The 14,238-nt window shown below is 41.5% G+C and overlaps 1 protein-coding gene across 1 annotated transcript in view; it reads right to left on the bottom strand.

The window, feature by feature from the left end:
• Positions 1-14,033, bottom strand: part of SLCO3A1 (solute carrier organic anion transporter family member 3A1) — a 383,148-nt gene extending 369,115 nt beyond the window's left edge. Inside the window, exons 1-2 of the mRNA XM_007959974.2 lie at positions 14,022-14,033; positions 13,463-13,928 (exon numbers count right to left, since the gene is read on the bottom strand). Of these exons, the coding sequence (XP_007958165.1) occupies positions 13,463-13,928; positions 14,022-14,033 (478 nt within the window). The remainder of the gene's footprint in view (positions 1-13,462; positions 13,929-14,021) is intronic.
• Positions 14,034-14,238: the final 205 nt, after the last annotated feature.

The following is a 14,238-nucleotide window of genomic DNA, read 5'->3' on the forward strand; positions in this document are numbered from 1 at the left end:
ACACACACACACACACACACATACATACTTAGCAGCTCTGGTAGCATAGTGCCTAAGACACTTGACTGCTAACCAGGAGGCTGGCGGTTCAAACCCACCAGCCACTCCTCGAAAGTAAGGTTGGGCAATCCTACTTCTGTAGTGATACTGCCTCGGAAACCGAAGGAGAGGTAGCTATGAGTCAGGGCTGACTCGACGGCACATAACAACAACAACAACATATATACATACATACACACACACACATATATATGCATGTTATTTGGGAAAATATCTCAATATAGCAAAACCTTTTTCCACAAGTCAAATGAAGTAAAAAGGTGTTTAAAACCACCCTTGTATGCATCTTCACCTTTCTACATATCTTCTGTAGGTCAGCCTGGACCTCTCGGGTCCTATATCCTTTCTATAAGACACTTCAATGCTATGTTCTAAAGTCTTTGCAAAGTTCCTTTGCAAAACTGCTCTCTTAAACTTCCATAAGGCCCAACTCACAAAAAATGCTACTGGTTTCTGCATTCCAACATGCCTTTCATAGAACTGTGAACTGTATTTTTCTTCATTCAACCCTGCGTAGCTTGGAAAAAAATGGGTTAGTTTCTTTTCCATTCCTAGATTCCCATTCTTATGAAGCAATATCCAAATTGTCAGCCAGAATAGCACCTGTGAGGCCCAATCAGCAGTAGGTGTTCATTCATTCCTGCTATAGTGTCCCATTTTTGCCAAGATCCCCCATCCCTTTCCCCAAAACCCAATGCCTGTATCATTATGAACCACAGTTGATAACACTGTTTATGCGGGCTATGGCACTCACTATGTGCAACAACTGCCCTTTCCTCTTTTCTTTGCTTCTCATTTGTCCCATTTACTTATTACTCAGGAGATTAATATAAGTTGATATTGGTGGTCCAAAACAAAAAGCCCAAACTGGCAAGGCACCAATATATTCAAGCTGGCCTGTGCCATGCTGATCCACAGAGCATTTGAATGAATTGTCAATTAAGTTCACTTGGAAAAATATGGATTCCCAGTCTCTCTTAAAAATCAAAAGATCTGACAAGACTGAGTTTGGCATTCCCAAAAGGGCAATGAATGTTTAAGGATTAGGAAAGGTCCCTCCAGTTCCCCACTGTCCACACAGTCTACCATTCTCCTTTGGTAGATGAGCTTCTATAGCATTTAGAAAGTTCACACAGTTCAATGGTAGAATTCTCACCTCACAAAGAAGACCAGGGTTCAATTCCTCACCAATGTACCTCACGAGCAGCCACCATCCCTCAGTGGAGGCTTGCATGTTGCTATGATGCAAAATACGTTTCAGAGGAGATTCCAGACTGAGAAGGAATAGGAAGAAAGGCCTGGAGATCTACTTCTGAAAAATAGCCTATGATCTCAATGGTCCAATCTACAGCTGATCATGGGGATGGCATAGGACTGAATAGCATTTTGTTCCACTGTGTGTGGGATTGTCATGAGTCAAGAGCAACTCAATGGCAGCTAATGACAACAACCCAACAGAAGCTTGGAAGGAGGGGGTACACAACAACAATGGCCAACATTCTCAGTTCAAAGCCCATTTTCATGATACTCTTGTGTCTTGATTATTTATCTTCTGAAGAAAGCCATAGCAAGGTCAAATGGCTGGTTTTCAGCTCACAATAAATCTATGTGAACTAACCTGGGCTTTCCAAGTTTTCAGCAAATATGGGCAAGGCTAAAACTACAAAGATATTCATCATCTAAATGTCCAACCAACAAATGTTAGCATTGTTAGGTTCATAAAACACTATGTAATTATCTAAAATGATCTATCATTTCTCACAGAGAAAAAAAGTTAAGAAATGTAGTTGGTAAAAAGCATGTTTACTTCTAGTATGACCTTAACCAAGTAAAAATCTATACAAAGAAAAAGGTCTAGAATGAAATATACCTAAATACTGACTATGATTATCTTTAAGTCTCTAGGTTATAAATTATTTATATATTAGTATATTTTTCTCAAATTTACAAACATTAAGATTATTTTACAATACTGAACCAATATCCTTTCAAATTAAGAAGCAGAGTGTTGGAAACCAGAAAGCTAACCCATATATCACATTAAAGCAATGGCCACACTCTGTGGTGTCTCCAAATTAATACAATCAGCTCATCTGCTGCCTGGGGCTGTGCTAGTACTTTATGTACTTCCAGTTGAGCCACAGAAGGGAGTCTGCAGGAAAAGAGGAGCCCTGCTGGTTTAATTCAGGATTGAAGAGGTTTCTTTTTTCAGTTTTGTTGTTATTACTAGGTGCCATCAAGTTGACTCTAACTCATAGTGACCCTACATACAACAAAATGAAACAATGTCCAGTCCTGAGCCATTCTCACAATTGTTGCTATGTTTAAGTCCTTTGTTGCAGCCACTATGTCAATCTATCCTGTTAAGGGCCTCTTTTTCACTGATCGTCTACTTTACCAAGCGACATCCTTCTCTAGGGACTGGTTCCTCCTGATAACATGTACAAGGCATGTGAGACAGACTCTCACCATCCTTGCTTCTAAGGAGCATTCTGGCTGTACTTCTTTCAAGACAGATTTGTTCATTCTTCTAGCAGCCCATGGTGTGTATTGATTATTCTTCACCAACACTGTAATTCAAAGGCATCAATTCTTTTATGGTCTTCCTTAGGCATAAATTCTTTTATGGTCTTCCTATGAAGCAATTGGAAATACTATGGCTTAGGTATTTCCAATTGCTTCATATGCATGCAAGAGCTGAACACTGGATAAGGAAGACCACAAAAGAATTGATGCCTTTGAATTACAGTGTTGGTAAAGAATAATCAATATACACCATGGGCTGCTAGAAGAATAAACAAATCTGTCTTGGAAGACGTACAGCCAGAATGCTCCTGGAAATACTATGGCTTAGGTCAGGAGCTCTGGTAGCATAGTGCCTAAGGCACTGTACTGCTAACCAGAAGGCTGGAGGTTCAAACCCACCAGCCACTCCTCGGAAGGAAGATGGGGCAATCTACTTCTGTAGGGATACTGCCTCGGCAACCCAAGGAGGGGTCGCTATGAGTTGGGTCCAACTCGACAGCTCATAACAACAACAACAACAACATGGCTTAGGTCAGGTGGATCTTAGTCCTCAAAGTGACATCTTTACTTTTTAATATTTTAAAGAAGTCTTTTGCAGCAGATTTGTTCAATGCAGTACATCATTTGATTTCCTGACTGCTGCTTTCAAGGGTGTTAACTGTGGATATAAATGAAATTCTTGACAACTTCAATACTTTCTCCATTTATCATAATGCTATTATTATCGAGCTGTGAGGATTTTTCTTTTATGTTGAGGTGTAATTCTTCAGTAATTCATCCTGAAAGCTACAGTCTTTTTTTATTTTCTTTTTTTTTTTTTTTTACTATTTATTGTGATCTGAGTAAATTTTTACAAAGCAGATTCATTGTACATACACAATTAAGTGTTCTGGAATTCTTATATTTTGCAATGTTATCCACTGTAATGATCCACACAGTCGAATGCTTTTGTTTAGTCAATGAAGCACAGGTAAACTTCTTCCAGGTATTCTCTGCTATCAGCCAAGATCTAATTGAAATCTACAGTGATATCCCTACTTCAGCACTGTCTTCCAAATCCAGCTTGAATTTCTGGTAGCTCCATCTGGTGAGGTCTTAGTAAATAGCTGCTATTTATGCTGTTGACAAGAGTTATTTGTAATGTTTTTGAATTATCTTCAGGAAAACTTTACTTGTGTGGTATTAATAATGTTGTTCAATTATTTCTGCTTTCTATTGGATTGCCTTTCTTTGCAATGGGTACAAATGTGGATCTCTTCCAGCTGGCTGGCCTGGTAGCTGTCTTCCAAATTTCTTGGCATAGATAAGTGAGTGCTTCCAGTGTTGCATCTATTGGTTGAAACATCTCAATTGGTATATCATAAATTCCTGGAGCCTTGTTTTTCCTGCCAATACCTTTAGTGCAGCTTGGGCTTCTTCCTTCAATACCATCAGTTCTTGATCATATGCTACCTCCTAAAATGGCTAAATATAGACCAGTTCTTTCTGACTTTGTGTATTCTTTCCACCATCCTCTGATGTTTCTTGTGTCATTCAATATTTTGTCCACATAATCTCCTTCACCATTACAATGAGTCTTGAATTTTTTCTTCCGTTCTTCGAGTTTGAGAAATCCTAAGCAAGTTATTCACTTTTGGTTTTCTAACTCCAAGTCTTTGCACATTTCATTATAAATGAAAATTTGTCATTTTCATTGTCTTCTCGAGCTCCCTTTGACATTTTCTGTTCAGCTCTTTTCCTTCATCATTCCTTCCACTCCCTTTAGGTACTCTGTGTTCAAAAGCAAGTTTCAGAATCTCTTCTGACATCTATTTTGGTGTTTTTGTTCCTGTCTTTTTAATGACCTTCTGCTTTCTTCGTGTATGACAGCCTCCCACAACTTGTCTGGTTTCAGACATTAGGGTTCAATATTGAAATCTATTCTTCAGATGGTCTCTGAAGAATTCAGGTGGGATATACTCAAGGTTATATTTTGGCTCTCGAGGACTTGTTTTCATTTTCTTCAGGCTCAACTTCAATTTGCATACAAGCAATTGATAGTCTGTTCTGCAGTCAGCCCCTGGCCTTGTTCTGACATAATACTGAGCTTTGCCATCATCTCTTTTCATACATGTAGTTGATTTAATCCTTGTGTATTCCATCTGACAAAATCTACATAAAGAGTTGCTGTTTATGTTGTTGACAAGAGTTATTTGCAATGAGTAAGTTGTTAGTCTTGAAAAATTCTATCATGCGATCTCCATCATAGTTTCTATCACCAAGGTCTTATTTTCCAAATACTCATCCTTCATCTTTTGCATTCTATTCACCAGAATTACCAATTTATCTCAATTACCTGTTTGATCAATTTCAGACTGCAGAAGTTGGTAAAAACTTCATTTTCTTCATCTTTGGCATTCACAGTTTCTATGTAAATTTGAACAATAGTCAGATTAACTGGGTTTCCTTTTAGGTATATGGATATTATCCTATCACTGATAGCGTTATACGTCAGGATAGATCTTGAAATGTTCTTTTTGATGACGAATGTGATACCATTCTTCTTCAATTTGTCATTACTGGCAAAATAGACCATACATTTGTCTGATTCAAAATGACTAATACCAGTCCATCTCAGCTCACTGATGCTTCACGTATCTTTAAGTGTTTCATTTCATTTCTGACAATTTGCAATTTTCCTAGATTCATATTTCATATATTCCATGTTCTGATTCTTCATGGATGTTTGCAGCTCTTTCCTCTCATTTTGAGTCATGTCACATCAGCAAATGAAGGTCCTGAAAGCTTTACTCCATCCATGTAGTTAAGGTCAACTCTACTTTGAGGAGGCAGCTTTTCCTCTGTCATATTTTGAATGCTTTCCAGCCTGAGGGATTCATCTTCTGACATTTATAAGAGAAAGTTCTATTGCTATTCCTAATGTTTTCACTGGTAGACAGGACAATAAAGATGTACTGAACAGTGCTGACTGAGCCTTAATGTGTGTATGATCCGTAGGGAATTTATTGCTTGATTTTTGGAAGTAGATCATCAGGCTTTGCTTCCTAGTCGGTTTTAGTCTGGCACCGCCACTTTTCAGCACCATAGCAAAATCCTCCACTGACAGATAAGTTGTGGCTCTGTATATATATATTGGCCAGGAATCAAACCAAGGCCTCCTGCATGGAAGACAAGAATTCTAACACTGATCCATCAAAGCCTGTCTTCACATGGCCTTATCCACAACTGATCTTGGGGATGGTACATGACTGGGCAGCATTTTATTCCACTGTGCCTGGGGTCACCAAGAGTTGGGGGTCTGACTCAATGCCAGATGACAACAACAAATGGACATGATATCTGATGCATAAGAGAAAAGTCTTGCAAGACAGACACCAACTTCATTCCATTGATGAGGAAGCAGGTTCAGGGCAGTTGGAAACCTGTACAAGACCTTAGAGTCAGGTCGACAGAGGGGACAGAATTGGAATCTCAAGACTACTGGACTCCAAAGTCCGTGCTGGGATTTTTGACCAAGGTCACCCCAGCAGTCATCACAGCAGTGATTCCAGGAACCTCGGGGATGAATTAAGAGCTGCTGAAAATGAATGAGAAACACCTACCAGCTCAAGAAATATGGAAATACCAGATAAGAGCCACAGGCACTTTTCCTAGCATGGCTGCTACAAACACACTGCAATGGCATGTGACTGGGCAGCTGGGGAGAGAGATGGAGTACGGCCAACACAAATCCACCAGTTTTACAGTCATTTATTTTAGAAAAAGTAATGAGGGAAACTTCAACATCAATGAAGTTGCAAAAATATAATGAGCTCTGCTTGCTCCCGTGAGGATTATCTTTTTAATTATTTTTTCAGATGAACTGCAGTCACAGTGTATTTGATCCACATCCGACCCACAGTCTTTGGAGAATTAAAACACATTTTACCCAATGTCAAGTTAAAAAATAAATAAATAAAAATAAAACCTCATCAAAAGCAAAATAACTCCTTGCTCCCAGGGCTGTGAAGAGAAATTTGATTCTCTCTGGTTGTTGGCTGGTATTACTGTGACCTTTGTGCTAAAAAAACACTTGGCAGATAAAATCTGAGAATAATTCTCTTTGCATCATTAACTGGAACACGGAGGGCTCCACTGGGTTTCAATATGAATGATAAACAAAGAAAACATGACACATTTGTGTCTAATACATGTGCCACCAGTCTAGGAGTAATTGCTCTGTGTGCTTAGCCAAGCCTGCAGGTCCCATCTCCCTGAGAATGCAAATTACTCCCCTCCCCCCACCCTCCTCCCACTTAAGAAGCCTTCCTCAAGACATCCCTTCCTCTAGTCAATCCCCATTCTTCCCATTCCCAGGAGATTTTGCCAGTCTTCTTCCTGCCTTTGTATGTCTCTCTGTTTTGTGTCTCCCCCCCCCTCCATGTGTATATCTGTGTGTCTCTCTCCCTGCCTGGGTGTCTCTCACTCTTTCTCTGAGTATGCATGTCTCTCCTTATGTTTTTGTCTGTGTGTGTAGGTGTCACTGTCTTTCTCACTCTTTGTCTGAGTGTGTCTGTCTCCCTCTCTGTGTATGTCTATGTGTGTGTGTATCTGTGTGTGTCTGTGTTTGTACATTTCAGGAATCAAAATGATCTGGTTTCACCAAGATCCCAATTTGCGTTTTTAAAACTATATCCTCTATGTGTAATAAAATTACAGAGAACTCTACACACACACACACACACACACACACATACTCTCATACACAAGTACATGTAAAACTGGTGATATCTAAATATACCTGTGGACTATACCAATATCAATGCCCTGGTTTACTATACAAAAAAAAAAAAAACAAACTCACTGCCATCAAGTCAGATCCAACTCATAGCGAACCCTCTTTGGGTTTCTGAGGCAGTATCACTACAGAAGTAGATTGCCCAATCTTCCTTCTGAGAAGTGGCTGGTGGTTTGAACTGCCAGCCTTCTGGTTAGCAGTCAAATGCCTTAGGCACACCACCACCAGAGCTCCTGGTTTTACTATAAACCAAAACCAAACTCATTGCCTAGGAGTCAGTCCTGACTCATAGAGACCCCTCCTTGGGTTTCTGAGGCAGTATCACTACAGAAGTAGATTACCCAATCTTCCTTCTGAGAAGTGGCTGGTGGTTTGAACTGCCAGCCTTCTGGTTAGCAGTCAAGTGCCTTAGGCAGTATGCCACCAGAGCTCCCAGTTTTACTATAGTACTATAGTTATGCAAGATGCTAACATCGGAGGAAACTGAATGGAAAGTAAATGGACTTCCTTGTATTTTACAACATCTTGTGATTCTATAACTTTTCAAATTAAAAGTTAAAAAAAAAAAAAAAAAAACCCTACCTCCTCAGTAAACTATTTGGGAACCTTTAAAAAATAAAAATGACAATGAAACGCCTTATAAAAATGATAGATAGACAGAGAGACAACAGTCTTGGCTCAGTTTGGAACTGGTCCCCTTGGTATGTACCCAGCCTTTGGCGTTTCTCTTTAAGAGGGAAACCACATAAATTAAGTAATGATGGTCTCAGCATAGAAGAGCTAAGCTTTAAGCAACTCTTCCTCTCCACATGAGGCTTGTGGTCACCTGTCTGAGGAATAGAAGAAGGATTATAATTTTTCAGGGAGAGCTCAGAGAGTAGAACTTGGAACCATGTGTGGAAAGTTATAAGGAAACAGATTTCTAACATAACAAAAGGAAAACACTTAGGAAAAAACTTCCTAACGGCTGTCATGGCTCAACATGGAATAGATAGTACTGGTGGAAAGGAGGAGAGCAGAAAATGAAATAAATCAACTGTCTCTGCTCCAGAAGCCTCTGCTCTGTCTGTGCTGATCTCTACACAAAGCACCATGAAATAGGGCATATCCTTTTTCACATCCATCAGTTTAACTCGACCTGCAAAGGAGTATCCTCCTTTCTCTCCTTACTTCCAACACTCCTTTCTGGCTTTGACACTCATTTTCCATTTCCCATTTCCATTTCTCTCAGATTTGAGGCACACCACTGCTTTCTCACAGTCCTGGCTCCAAAGATTTTTATTTCTTTAATTAAGGCTTCTGGCTGCCTTGTGCAATGCCTCTGATTGTATGTGATTCCCTGGATAATCTATCAGTTCTCTGTATCCCAACCCCCTCCCAGCCTTGTAAGCATATCCTAGATATACCTGGAACAAGTGTCCCTCTCAGACTCAAAGCCCAGCTCCATCCAGGTAAGGAATCCAGGGCAAGTTACTTAACCTCTTGGAATTTCACTTCACATGTCTGTGTTTCTATATGAGCAAAACTTTTATAACCACATGTCTAACGATTAAGAAAAAAAAGTAGTCTACATGGAGTCAATGCCAACTCGTGGTGACTCCATATGCATTAGAATAGAACTATGCTCCACAAGTTTTTCAATGGCTGATTTTTCCGCCTCTGGGTGGACTTGAACCTCCAACATATCAGTTAGCAGCCAACTACATTAATCATTTGCACCACCCAGGGACTCGAAGGTCCAACAACACAGGGGATTAACTGTGATGTCAAATGTTCATAAGAGAATGTTATGTATGCAGTAGTCATGAGTAGAAGAATATTTAATGGCATGGGAAAAAGCTTATGAGATATTAAGAGAAAGATAAAGTTACAAAACATTGTTTATTATAAACACATCACTGTAGAAAAACATACCAATGGAGAGAAAAAGACTAGCATTACATACACCACGATGTTAAGAGTCACTTTTCAGTAATTACTCTTTTTCTACACTTTCAAAATTACAGTGAACTTATAATACTTTTTAACTAGGAGTAAAGTTGTTTAAAATATATTTACCATTTTCTTCCATCTTCTTCCTCCTCCTCTTCAAAAAACAATGCAACAAGTAAGTTACACAGCAACTGATGAAAGCACACAGTGACTTGGTTTGACCAGAGTACTTATTCAGAAAGAACAAATACAACTTGTGGTGTGTTCTGACTTGGAGAAAGAAGATGGGCTAAGAAAACTGGGCTAATGTTAGGTTGCATGACTAGATTCCCAAAGGATCAATTCTTAGACCGCAATTGCACCCCTCACATCAAAGGGTTTCCATGGCCACCCTGCTCTTTCGGAAGAAAATGTGCCACGTGCCACCCACGGGCCTCTGTCTGTCCGCTCAGGAAGGCTCAGCTCCACACTATGCCACTGTGAAAGCCTGCCAGCAGATCCAAGTCCCCATTCATCAGTATGACCCCTGGTAATGAGGTCCCTCCGCTCCCTTCCACGCTGAAAAGGAGTGGCTACAGAATGGTGCCAGCCAGAGGAGCCCCTTGTGAATGGCCCATCGAAGAATCCAGGAGTTGGCACCAGCTGGGCCACATGAAGCCAAAGCAAATAGCCACTGCAGTAGAAAAGCTCAACCTGCCTCAAGACAGAAAACTTCACTCTTCTCTACACCCCCACCCCTTGTTGGGGTAGGGTCTATTGCAGGGCATAGACGTTGCACAGACCACACCCATCAGGGAGACATCCCAGGCGCAGGTCTCCTCTCCAGTGACCTGCATCAGAGCACTGCATGCCAACTGTCCTCTTCCCACCTGACACCTACAGGAAAGGGTTGGTTTGCAAACAATAGTTGGTTTTCACACATGCAATATTTATAATCCTTGCAATTTCTATTCTATACTCACATTTTAGGCAGCTGACCAGAGCAGCCTGTCTCTGTCTCTCTAAGCCAGCTTGGTTGGAACTGGAGCCTGAAGGGGAAACCTGGTATTCTACCCCATTCCGTACACATTTGCACCCACAATCCCTTCTGTCCAGAGGTACCAGGATAAGCCTCTAATGTCAATCCTTTTAGACTTTCCTCCTCTCTGGAAGGAGTTAAAACCAGTTTCCGTCAAGTTGATTCTAACTCATGATGACTCTACGTGTGACAGAGTAGATCTGCTCCATAGGGTTTTCTTGACTGTAATCCTTACAGAAGCAAATCACCAGGCCTTTCTTCCCTGGTGCTGTGGGGGAGATTTAAACAACAAACCTTAGTAGCTGAACACAAACTGTCTGTGCCACTCATAGATGGAGGGAGTTAAGATGGCATAAATTCATATTGTTTCCATGCAGTAGGCTGCCCCAAATTCTTCCAGAAGCAAAGTGAAGTGTCTTCAGGAACTAACACCTGATTAGAAGAACAATATGCTGAAACATTATCATCACGAAATATTATCATGATCATAAACATTTTTGTTTACCTAGACAATATCTTAATGGACCACATATACTATGGTCTTCTTAAGTTGCTCCTAGAGAATTCAAAAGGCCACTTCCAGTGGCCAATCTGTGCAGAAGGCTCATTCTCTGATGCTCCTGATAAATACAGACCCATGAAACCAGTTCTGAGAGCTAGACATGGTGCAGAGAGCCTTGGACAGATCATCTTCATTCATGGCTATGTGCTGTCATCTTTGGGAAATTGGCCAGACACCAGAGCTGCCAAGATGTCCATGTACCATCCAAACAGACACTTCCCCTAACTCTCACTGCTGAACTGTCATTAAAAAAAAAAGGCATTCAAGTAGAAATGGGGCCAAAATGTCCTCTTCCTACCATTGACTCACTGCAAATTCCACAGATGAGGCATCAGAAATTGAGAAGGCCCTTGCCTCAGATGGTCAGTCCTAATGACAATGCCTCCACCTCTCATGCCTCCATGCCCAGAACAAAAATGTCTCTTTATCCTAAAGTGTTATTCAAACCAGGCCCCAAACCAATGTGGGGAAATCCTAACACTCTAATTCATCAGAGGATCCTTTCAGAAGAGGGTTCTGAGCCTGCTGCTCCAGGCAGGGCGCCTCAGAGGTGATTCAGCACTGTTATAACTTTAAGAGGTTCTGGGGAAAAATTTGTCTAGCTTATCCTACCAACAGAAACAAGAACTCAGCTTGTCATTTCTCATTTCCTCCCTGTGCTCTGATTTATCTACATGCTTCTACTGGTATCAAGGAACAGTCAAGTTAGAGATCAATTAATTTCTGGCTGGACCTCAGACCATTCTGGCTACATGCTTTAGTCATGTCATGGTCTGCAAAGGATTAACAGGGAGTTAGTTTCACTCAAACTTTAAATGCAAGACAATGTAAATAATTCCCTTAGCAGCCTTTCCACACTCTACTCATCCTTAAGCACACTAACGGAAAATATTAACCACTATGGGGTCTCTGGGTAGTGCAATGGGTTAACATGTTTAGCTGCTAACCAAAAGGTTGGAAGTTTGAGTTCACCAGAGATACCTTGGGAAAAGGCTTGGCAATCTATTTAAAAAAAAAAAAAAAAAAAAAAAAAACAGCCACTGCAAACCTTATGGAGCACAGTTATACTTTGACACACCTGAGGTCACCAAGAGTCAAAATCAATTTGATGGCAACGAGTTAACCATATGGGGGAGGGCCAAGTCATCCTTAGCCTGAGCGGTCTTCTCTTCCACTTTGTATCCCATACGTAGGTCACGACCAGGCTCAACAATACTGCCTTGTTTAAGGACATGCATACTCTCTGCCTTCCCTGTGGAGGGCCTCGATCACTGAGGGCGGAAATACACACCTACAACATATCTGGTCAACAAAATCATTCTCCTCCAGAGCTGGGACAGAAAAGCAAAAAAGAAAAATCGGGATTCAGGTATTCAACTGTTCCAAACTGTCCTGTCTCAATAAAGCTTGGGTAGCGTATGGTGGAACTTTGACAGATACAAAGCTTTATGTCAAACACATTTCAAATTCTATTTTAACCTAAACCTCTATATTATAATTAACTTTATACCTCAAGGCACACTGCTTTCAGGCTGCCTGGCACACAGCTTCCCCAGGTAGAAGTAATTTATTTTAGGCTTAGCACTCAGTGACTGAGGATGTGTCAGAGCAATTCAACAGCTTGTGGGAGGCAAGAATATATTTGGTAAGCAGGGGATGCAGACACTGGGCAGGCCAGCCCTCACCCTATAAATGACCACCCAACTGTGCCCACAAACAGAAACCAAGCATGTCATGTGCTGCGCCACTGTGATGCCTCTTAACCCAAAACGTACATGTGGCCTCCTCCTTCCAGTATAAAATATCAGTAACTATTACAGCACAAAATACACAGATATCTTATTTCTTCTTAAATATCCAGTTTCTGTGCACACTCCCCTTACAGAAAAACATTAGTAGAAATCATTAACATTCAATGATACCAAATGCAATGCCCCAGGCCTCTCCCATCAAGCTTTATTAAGACAATAACCAGGAGAAAGTCTTGATTATTAAAAGCTGGGATTTCTAATATATAGATGCCAAGTGTATATTTGTGGTTAATAGCAAACAGTCCAGAGTGTATACACACACAGAGAGAGCAGATAACTAAAGGATAAACTCCTCCTGAATTATCTTCTCATTCAAGCAGAGCTCAAATTTTGGTACACACTAGAATCACCTGAAAAGCTTTAAAACACTCCATGCCTAGGTTCCACCCCAGCTCAAACCAAAACAAGAACCAAACCAGTTGACATGGAGCCAGTTCTGACTATGCTCATCCCATGTGTGTCAGAATAAAATTATTCTGCACAGGGTTTTCATAACTGAGACCACTCGAAAGCAGATCACCAGGTCTTTCCTTCCAGGTGATTCTGAGTAGGTTCCAACCACCAACTTTTTGGGTTGTGAGCTGGCACTGAACCCACAGCAACACCAGAATTTCTGTGGGTAGAACTCAGGCATCTATATTTAAAAACAAAACAAAAAACCTAGTTGTGCAGCCAAGTCCCATAACCAGGGCTCTTGACAGAACAAAAGTTCATGATTTTTTGGGAACACACCCTGGTTACTAACACATGAAAATCAACAGTGGGTTAGTGCCTACCTATGTAGAGTGAGGAGTCCTTCCTGCGCACGTGGTCGTCGATGTAAGAGACCCCCAGAGGCTGCACAGGGGTAGCACCGATGCCCAGGAGCACCTGGGCCCCAATGAGCAGCAAATACATCATGTTGGTGGCAGTCCGATTCCGGCAGATCAGATCCGGGTCTGGGCCCTCACCGCCACCCGAGCCGTTGGCGGCGCACACATCACGTCCCTCAGCGCCCCAGCGGATCTCACCCGCCTCATACTTGTACTGGTGCGTCAGGAACTCAGGCAGTGCAGAGAGCAGCGCGCCCAGCGCCATGACAATGCCTCCACAGCCGATGAGGCGTGGCCTGTGTCCGCGGGCCCCAAAGTAGCTCACGAAAAGGATGAGCGCCAAGTTTCCAATCTCAAAGCTGCTGGCAATCACGCCCACGTCGGCGCTCTGCAGGTTGAACCTTCGCTCCAGTGTGGTCAAAACGCTGACCTGCGGGGTGCAAAACAAAATTGAAAAACAATGTCAGATGGATATGGAGGAAGCCGTTTTTATTCTTCACAGCTCATCTTATGGTCCCCTGACCCTTCCACCCATGTTTTTACAAGGGGCAAAAAGGCATCTGTACTGAAAACAACCCAAGCTGCCCTCAGCAGATGAACAGATAAACAATACATACATACATATCCATACAACAGAATGTTGTGGTTCCTTACCGTCAAGGGGATTCCAACTCATGGTGACCCCATATGTGCAGAGTAGAACTGTACTCCACAGGGTTTTCACAGGCTGTACACTTTTG

The sequence above is a fragment of the Orycteropus afer genome, unplaced genomic scaffold (genome assembly GCF_000298275.1).
Source record: "Orycteropus afer afer isolate SDZICR_OR568_19922 unplaced genomic scaffold, OryAfe1.0 scaffold00019, whole genome shotgun sequence".
Taxonomy (NCBI): Eukaryota; Metazoa; Chordata; class Mammalia; order Tubulidentata; family Orycteropodidae; genus Orycteropus; species Orycteropus afer.